Source organism: Mandrillus leucophaeus, unplaced genomic scaffold (genome assembly GCF_000951045.1).
Source record: "Mandrillus leucophaeus isolate KB7577 unplaced genomic scaffold, Mleu.le_1.0 Scaffold720, whole genome shotgun sequence".
Classification (NCBI taxonomy): Eukaryota; Metazoa; Chordata; class Mammalia; order Primates; family Cercopithecidae; genus Mandrillus; species Mandrillus leucophaeus.
In genome coordinates this window covers 832,558-842,004 of record NW_012107809.1, presented here as the reverse complement: position 1 = coordinate 842,004, position 9,447 = coordinate 832,558, and the positions used below count along the sequence as shown (strand labels likewise).

Here is a 9,447-nt window from a genome sequence, read left to right as displayed (position 1 = left end):
CTCTAGTGTGGTGTCTATTAGCTGTTGAATTTCTCTAAAATCTGTATCTTGCAACCCTTCACTCCTAACCTTTTTTGGCCATATCTACAATCTCTTATTTCCTTGATTGACTCTCTTGTAAATCCTGTGAAGTCTTTACAACATCTGGAAACAGTTTTCTCCAGCAGGAATTTACTGCTTTGGGCTTGATGGCTGTCACAGCTTTTTCCATAACAACAATGGCGTCTTCAATGGTATGTGTCTTCCAGACTGTCATGATGATCTCTGTATTGGGTTTTTCTTCCATAGCATTGGCAAATCTTTTCCATAGGGTGCTGTATATAATGAGCCTTAAAGGTCCCTATGACCCAGGCCTAGAGGCTGAATTAGAGACATTGTGTTTGAGGGTAAGTAGACCAATTTGATATCTTCTGTGTTGAACTCATGGTGTTCTGTGAGGTGGAGGTCATCGTCCAGTATCAAAAGAGCTTTAAAAACAATCCTTTACTGATAAGGTACTTCCTGACATCAGGGACAAAGCATAAATTGAACCAATCCAAAAAAAGTGTTCTTGTTGTCCAGGCTTTCTTGTTGTAAAACCAAAAGCCTGGCAATTGGTGTTTATCTTTTCCCTTCAAGGCTCAGGGGTTAGCAGCTTTACAGATAAGGGCAGTCCTGGTCCTAAACTTAATTGCATTTACACAAAATGGTAGAATTAGCCTATTTCTTCTTGCCTTAAATCCTGGTACTTGCTTCTCTTACTTACTAATAAAAGTCCTATGTGGCATTTTTCCCTCCCTAGAATAAGGCACTCTCTTCTGCATTAAAAACCTGTTCAGCCAGATATTCTTTTTCCTCAATGATTTTAATGGCATCTGGGAACTCATCTTCTGCCTCTTGGTCAGCAGAAGCTGCTTCTCTTGTTATCTTGATATTTTTAAGCCAAACTGATTTTGAAAATTATCAAACCATCCTTGTCTGGGATTAAATACTCCAGCTTTAGATCCTTTACCTTTCTTTTGCTTTATATTGTCATATAATGACTTCACTTTTTCTCAAATCATATTTGGAGTCTATAGGTATGCCTTTTAGTAACCCTGCACCCACATAAAAGTTGTATTTTCAATACTAGATAAAAGAGTATTTTGCAAAAAAAAAAGCGAAGTTTTCACCACTGGTGGTGTAGCTACAGCAATGACTTCATGAGTTTCCTTTTCTTTTTTTACAATGGTCCTTATGCTGGATTCATTTCTCTTGAAGTGATGGGCAACTGCAGCTGCAGACTTCAATCTTCCATACATATCAAGCAATTCAACATTTTCTTGCAATGTCATGACTTTTCTTCTTGGGAGCATTTCTAGCATCACTAGTGGCTTTTTGTATGGGTCCCATGCTATTATTCAGGGACAATATTGTGCTCAACACAATAAAAAAAGTGAGACAGCGAGAGATCACTTTTTACTGCAGTACACAATTTACAGGCCTGTGGAACTGCTCACATGGAGATGATTAGCATCACCCAGGGTTTCAAGCAGATACTCACAGCACTTGAATTCACTGCAATAGCAAGAGGAGGTAGCTACAAAATTGTTACAGTAATATAGTATGTCCTACAGTTAATTTTATGCAGTTGTGATTTAATACTGCATCTTTATGTTTGTTTATATTTCTCTCAACTTCAAATGGTACCATGTATAATCTGAAAGTATATATATGTTTTTAATAAATCTTAATTTTTTGTAATAGTTTTGTGTATACTTTATGGTAGGAAATGATAAAATAGACTAGTAGTATCTACATATATTTTATGCATTCAGAACAAACTCAACTTTTTCTTAAAATTTTCAGTATGTCTAGGCTATGTGGTTTGTCTGTGAGGTTTTTTGAAATTGTTGCTCATATTGGAAAAAATGTAAATATAAGTAAACCCACACAGTTCAAGCCTGTGTTGTTCAAGGGTCAACTCTGTATATTATGAGCTACACATCGATTTCTATTGTATTTAATATCTTTAGTTTTTATGTCTGAGAGTTAATGCCTTTTTATCAATTCTAGAGCTGTTTGCATGAGTGATTGAAAATGAGAACATTTGTAGCGATAATTTAATAGCTAGCAGTTTGGTTCCTTATGATAGGATAAATAAAAATCCAGGGATTGGATTTTTAATATGTATGCAAATTTTATTTTATTGCGATCATTTAATTAGAAGTATTTTTTAATAAGCTTTTTCTTACCTGTTTCCTCCACCATTGGGGGTGGGAGGCAGCAGGTAACAGAAGGCTCGTTAGAGGAAATGATACTTAATCTGACATCAGAAAGGTGAATGAGATTTATCTGAATAAGGTGGGTCTAAAGATATTGAATGTGGAAGGTAGGTTGTATCATTATAACAAATGTTTACTCATTAACAATGTACCCAAATAAGAGGTACCAAATAAGTTTTAGATCTAAGAGAATTATTTATAGTTAAGGAGAGAATTAAAATAGGCCAATAGATAGAGTTAATTTGGGGGCTATTTCATGTAATGTATTGAGTATGCTTTTATTCTTGAAAATCTGTTTCTATAAATATAGTAAACTGAACTTTATACATTTCACAAAGCTCGATATTTATCCTTCAGATGATTTTTTTCTGTTCATTCACTGCTTGGGCCATTACATTAAAATTTTTTTAAATACTTACAACATTACTTAGAGTAGAAATCTGTTTAATTATTGAGCATCTATTATGTGCTAGACACAGTGTGATTTGTACCATGATAGGTGAAGGACAGGGTGCTATGAGAGCCCATAAGCAAAGTCACCTAATGCTATCTTGGTTGGGTACCAGGTGAGAAGTCTTAATGGAGGAAGGGATATTTAAGCTGATACCTAAAAGGTGAATAAGATTTATTTAGACAAGAATAACAATGTTGGAGGTGGGAGTTGACCTTGCAGAGCAAATTTCAGATAAAGAGTAATGTATTTGAATGTGTGTGTTGAAGAAGCTATGAATAATGATAGCTGTAGTAAAAGCCATCACTTACTGAATGATAATTATCATATTATGCCACTGTTTGAGTCAGTTTACATGTATTAACATCTTTAATCTTTGTAACAACCATATAAGGGAACTATTATTATTATTCCACTTTCAGTAATTGATTATTACTGTTCTTTATGAGTAATATACAGTTCTCTCCTTGTTTTCTTATTAGGTCTGAATTTTGGGACTTTGGTATTATTTTATTTTGGTTTCAGTGACCCAGAAGTGGTCTGTAGGCACATTTAGTAAAAAGACAAAAAACATTATTATGGCATTTTCGCTTGTCATTGAAAAGAATAGTATATTAAAATATGGTATTTATGGATGACCAAACCTAGGACTATTAAAACTTAATTTCCATTTTATAACAAATGGAAGGGACAATGAAGAAGGTAATCAATACTGTGAAAAATAGTGAGACAAATCCAGATTGTGACACAGTCTAAAAGATAACTGGCCTGGACCTTTCAAAAAAAGTCAGTATCATAAAAAAGAAAAGAATAGAGAGATTCTGGATTAAACTGCTCTGAAAGAGCGAGACATAACAACCAATGAAATGTAATGCATGAATTTTGAATGGATCTCAGATTTTAAAAAACTCTACAAGATATATGGAGAAGGTTGGAAAATTTGAACATGTGTGGACAAAGTATGACATCATGAAATATTAATTTTCTTAGGTATGATAATGATATTGTGATATGTTGGAAAAGGTCCTTATTCTAAGAATATGCATGCTGAAGTATTTAGGGGTGAAATTTCATTTTGGGGAAAATTACAATGTAATAAAAAAAATTCTGTACATTTTTACCTTTTACTAGGTCATTAATGGGATTCCTAAGTATTAAACATTTATGAGATGCTTAAATTTAACTTATCTTTTTATCTGATAGAAAAATGTTAGATAGAAAATATCAGATAAAAAGATAAGTTAAATTTAAGCATTTCATAAATGTTTTCTATATAACGTTTATTACCATATGACTTGTTGACATTTAAAAAAAATCTATGCTTATTCCCATCCTCAACTAAAATGTCAGTTATTTGAGGACTGAGGCTTTCTGTTATTCACTGCTTAGTTCATAGCACAAAGGATAGTATCTGGACTATAGTAGGCAATAGTTAGTATTTGTTGAGTGAACTAATAAATAGGGATAACCAATCTCAACCAACCTTACCATTTCTGTGTAATTCATAATATCTTTAATATTTTTTATTAGTTTTAGTATTGTTACTGGAAAAGATAATTGATTGTTTTTTATATTTCAGGGAAGTTGGGAAAAAAGAATTTTGAAGAGTTTAAATAGTATGTGCACTGAACTGAGTATCCCACTGGCACGAAAGGTACTTTTAAACATTTTTCTGTTTAAGTATTTCATTGTGAATCAAATACTACAAAGTATCATGAAGTTATATAACTGTTAGGCACATTTATTTATTTATTTATTTAGAGACAGAGTCTTACTCTATCACCCAGGCTGGAGTGCAGTGGCGCGATCTCGGCTCACTGCAACCTCTGCCTCCTGGGTTCAAGCAATTCTCCTGCCTCAGCCTCCCAAGTAACTAGGACTACAGGCACGTGCCACGACGCCTGGCTAATTTTTTTGTATTTTTGGTAGAGACGGGGTTTCACCGTGTTAAGTCAGGAGGGTCTCGATCTCCTGACCTCATGATCTGCCCACCTTGGCCTCCCAAAGTGCTGGGATTACAGATGTGAGCCACTGCGCCTGGCCTATTTATTTATTTTTACTAGTATATCAACTTGGTTTGAAACAAAAATCTGTAAAAGGCCAATTATGTGGGTACATTCTATATAGATTTCTATTTCGTGTGCTATAATAATTATTGTAACAAACCTGTGTCTTTGCAAATAAATAGAAATATGAATCTGTAGTATAGATGAGTTAGGATTTGGCTGTAAAGATTAGCAATATGCTTTAAATATTTTAATTACCTTTAGTCTCCTTACTTTTTGGCTAATTAGCACAATAGCCATATTTCTTGAATCACAGATAGAGTTCAGGCATACTGTGATCTTGTAACAGGCAATACGGTACCATCTTTCGGTATTAACATAGGAAACAAAAAGGATAATTGGTCTTCTCTCTGTAGAACTGGAATTCTATTTAGATCTAATATTCAACACTTACGTTACTCTGAGCATTGAGGAGAAAAGATGAGAAAGAAAAGAAAAAACACTTGAGGGATGTTTTGTATTCTTTGTAGCTGCTCACAAGTAGGAGAGAGTCAGTTTCCCTTTACTTCATTCTCCCTACCTGCTATTTATTCCCTGTTGTTGGACAGGATGTAGTGGGTATACTTTGAATAATATCCAAGGAAAAATTGCTGAAGGTACCAGAAGGATGGTATTTAAAAAGGATACATTTATATTAAAAACTGTCTAAGTATGTAGTATTTTATAATATACTGCCTTTCATATAGGAAGATGATGCTACTAACTCTTAGTCACACTCTCTTGGCCAGTCCCCCTTACGATGCTTTTCTGAGTCTGCTGGATGGGGGTAAGAGATGTAGTATGTGGCGTAGTATGTGGCTGAGGAGCAGTTTTTCTTTGTGAAATGTACTGGCCAGTACAGATCACTTACCTTCTTTTATTGGACTCATTAGCACCATGTTCTAACTAGGCCATTGAGACTAGATATAACACAATAGTTAAATAATAATTTAAATGCAGTTACCCCCCAAATTCAACATGTTTAATGAAATTATTTATCCTGTTATTGTAGTTTATGTAAGCTTTTAAATAAGTTATTGATTCTTATTTTTAGTTGTATTGCTAGACTTCAAAAAATGAAATGAAACCAGTTTTAAATTACCTTTTCCAGAGGCCAGTTGGAGAACAGAAAGAACTTCTTAATAAATGGAATGAAATGGGAACTGATGAACCAGGTATGTGAACAATTTTTTCTGAATATAGTAGTGGAAAAAGATTGCCTTCTTAACTGTGAATGCAAAATAACATAATTAACGATTCTTTTGTGAAGATGTTAATTTTCCTTCTCATTAATTTTCTGTCTTCTGGAAAACCAGAGTTAGACTGGCCTACTCAAACTCCCAGACACCACATGCAGCTAATAAATACAGACATCAGGAGCAGCTTTTTGCTTGTTTGTTTGTGTTTTTAGAGACAGGGTCTTGCTCTGTTACCTGTGCTGGAGTGCAGTAGCCTGATCACAGCTCCCTTTAACCTGAAACTCCTGGGCTCAGAGGGTCCTTTCATCTCAGCCTCCTGAGTAGCAAAGACGACAGGCACGCACCACCATGCCTGGCTAATTTTTTTATTTTTTTGTAGAGATGGGGTTTTGCTATGTTGCCCTGGCTCTCTCTGTTGAACTCCTGGCTTCAAGTAATCCTCCGATCCTCCCACCAGAGCCTCCCAAAGTGCTGGGATTACAGGTGTGAGCTACTGTGCCTGGCCTTATTTATCCTTTTTTAAAGCAGCATTTAAAAGCATTTTTATAAAATAATAAATTATCCAGTGGATTTTTGAGATTCTTGTCTTTTAATTAAAGTAAATATTGTGCAAGCTTAATTATATTGGGTTGTTAAAAATAGGATAAATAGTGAAAAATACATTTGAAGACTTTAAAATGTTTTAAAGAATTTATTTTTGTTCATTTTAATATTTAAAATGTCAATTTTGTAAATGTAAAATGAATAACAACTATACTTCATTTACTATGATAGATGCCTGTAATTGTATAGACAGACATGTACATAACCCCTCCTCCCCCTCCTTTACCACTGCTAAAATACATGTAGGGGACTAGGTAAGAGATAAATACCATAATAGAGTTATTATGTATAGTTATTTGAGTTCAAAAGGGGGAATAGTTTAATACAACTAGAGGAATTCACTAAGAATGCATTGTTTGTATTTTAAGTACATTGAAAATTCTCATATAGAACCTTTATGTTACATTGACCTTGTTTGGCCAATTCAGTTATAAATAATTACGATCTGTGAATAGGATGCTCTTAATTTGTTCCAGAATATGTCATCTAGGATGGGAAGGGCAGAAATTGTCTTTTCATTTTAGTGTTCTCTGTACTTAATGCATGTATGACAAATAATTGATTCTCAAGAAATGTTTGAATTAATCTATCTGTATGATAACATATGAAAGAATGATTACATTTATTTAATAAGACTTCATATATTATTAGCTGAAATTTTGTTTATAATCTATCTTATTCTAGATTTAAGCCTTTTCAGACCTGTTTATGCACCTAAGGATTTTCTTGAGGTAGGTTCTATTGGATAAATACACATATATTAATGAACGAATAATGTGAAAAATGATGATGTAAAAATATATCAAGGCAGAGGGATTAGGATGTAAAAAGCCCCAGAGTCATTGAAACAGTGGAATGACATGATCAGGTCTGTGTTTGAAAATTACTGTTAGAAAATATATTGGAATATGGAAAGATTAGCATGGGGTAAATCAGTTAGGATAATTTTGATTAAAAAATAGTGACTGTAGGAAGTGGGTTCCAAGATGACCGAATATGAACAGCTCCAGTCTGCAGCTCCCAGCGTGATCAACACAGAAGATGGGTGATTTCTGCATTTCCAACTGAGGTACCTGGTTCATCTCACTGGGACTGGTTGGCAAGTGGGTGCAGCCCATGGAGGGTGAGCCAAAGCTGGGGGGGCATCACCTCACCTGGGAAGCACAAGGAGTTGGGGAATTTCCTTTTCTGAGCCAAGGGAAAAAAGGATTTCCTTTTCTGAGCCATGACAGACTGTACCGGGAAAATCGGGATACTGCCAACTAAACACTGTGCTTTTCCAACAGTCTTAGCAAACGGCACACCAGGAAATCATATCCTGTGCTTGGCTCAGCAGGTCCCACGCCCATGGACCCTTGCTCACTACTAGTCTGAGATCGAACTATGAAGTGGCAAGCCTGGCTAGGGGAGGGGCATCTGCCATTGCTGAGGCTTGAGTAGGTAAACAAAGTGGCAGGTGGCGCGAATTGGGTGGAGCCCACCACAGCTCAATGAGGACTGCCTGCCTCTGTAGACTCCACCTGTCGGGGCAGGACATAGCTGAATGAAAGGCAGCAGAAACTTCTGCAGACTTAAACGTCCCTGTGTGACAGCTCTGAAGAGAGCAGTGATTCTCCCAGCACAGTGTTTGAGCTCTGAGAACAGACAGACTGCCTCCTCAAGTGGGTCCCTGACCCCTGTGTAGGCTAACTTGGAGACACCTCCCAGTAGGGGCTGACTGACACCTCATACAGCCTAGTACCCCTCTGAGACAAAGCTTCCAGGGGAAGGATCAGGCAGCAATATTTGCTGTTCTGTAATATTTGCTGTTCTACAGCCTCTGCTGGTGAAACCCAGGCAAACAGGGTCTGGAGTGGACCTCCAGCAAACTCCAACAAACCTGCAGCTGAGGGACCTGACTGTTAGAAGGAAAATTAACGAACAGAAAAGAATAGCATCAACATCAACAAAAAGGACATCCACACCAAAACCCCATCTGTAGGTCACCATCATCAGAGACCGAAGGTAGATAAAACCACAAACATGGGGAGAAACCAGAGCAGAAAAGCTGAAAATTCTAAAAACCAGAGTGCCCCTTCTCCTCCAAAGGATCACAGCTCCTTGCCAGCAATGGAACAAAGCAGGATGGAGAATGACTTTGACAAGTTGACAGAAGTAGGCTTCAGAAAGTCGATAATAACAAACTTCTCTGAGCTAAAGGAGGATGTCCGAACCCATCACAAGGAAGCTTAAAACCTTGAAAAAAGATTAGACAAATGGCTAACTAGAATGAACAGTGTAGAGAAGACTTTAAATGACCTGATGGAGCTGAAAACCATGGCATGAGAACTACGTGATGCATGCACAAGCTTCAGTAGCCTATCTGGTCAAGTGGAAGAAAGGGTATCAGTGATTGAAGATCAAATGAATGAAATGAAGCGAGAAGTTTAGAGAAAAAAGAGTAAAAAGAAATGAGCAAAGCCTCCAAGTAATATGGGACTACGTGAAAAGACCAAATCTACATTTGACTGGTGTACCTGAAAGTGACAGGGAGAATGGAACCAAGCTGGAAAACACTCTTCAGGACATTATCCAGGAGAACTTACCACACTAGCAAGGCAGGCCAACATTCAAATTCAGGAAATACAGAGAACACGACAAAGATACTCCTCGAGAGGAGCAACCCCAAGACATGTAATTGTCGATTAACAAAGGTTGAAATGAAAGAAAAAATGCTAAAGGCAGCCAGAGAGAAAGGTCAGGTTACCCACAAAGGGAAACCCATCAGACTAACAGTGGATCTCTCAGCAGAAACCCTACAAGCCAGAAGAGAGTGGGCACCAATATTCAACATTCTTAATGAAAAGAATTTTCGCCCAGAATTTCATGTCCAGCCAAACTAAGCTTCATAAGTGAAGGAGAAATAA

General features: G+C 36.4%; 1 protein-coding gene across 2 annotated transcripts in view; it reads left to right on the top strand.

Annotated features, from left to right (window-relative positions):
• The window catches only part of TBC1D19 (TBC1 domain family, member 19), a 164,540-nt gene that overhangs the window by 50,510 nt on the left and 104,583 nt on the right, over positions 1 to 9,447 (top strand). For both annotated transcript variants that reach the window (XM_011965344.1, XM_011965343.1), the window contains 3 exons: positions 4,274 to 4,348; positions 5,851 to 5,914; positions 7,226 to 7,272. In XM_011965344.1, coding sequence (XP_011820734.1) covers positions 4,274 to 4,348; positions 5,851 to 5,914; positions 7,226 to 7,272 — 186 coding nt within the window. The remainder of the gene's footprint in view (positions 1 to 4,273; positions 4,349 to 5,850; positions 5,915 to 7,225; positions 7,273 to 9,447) is intronic.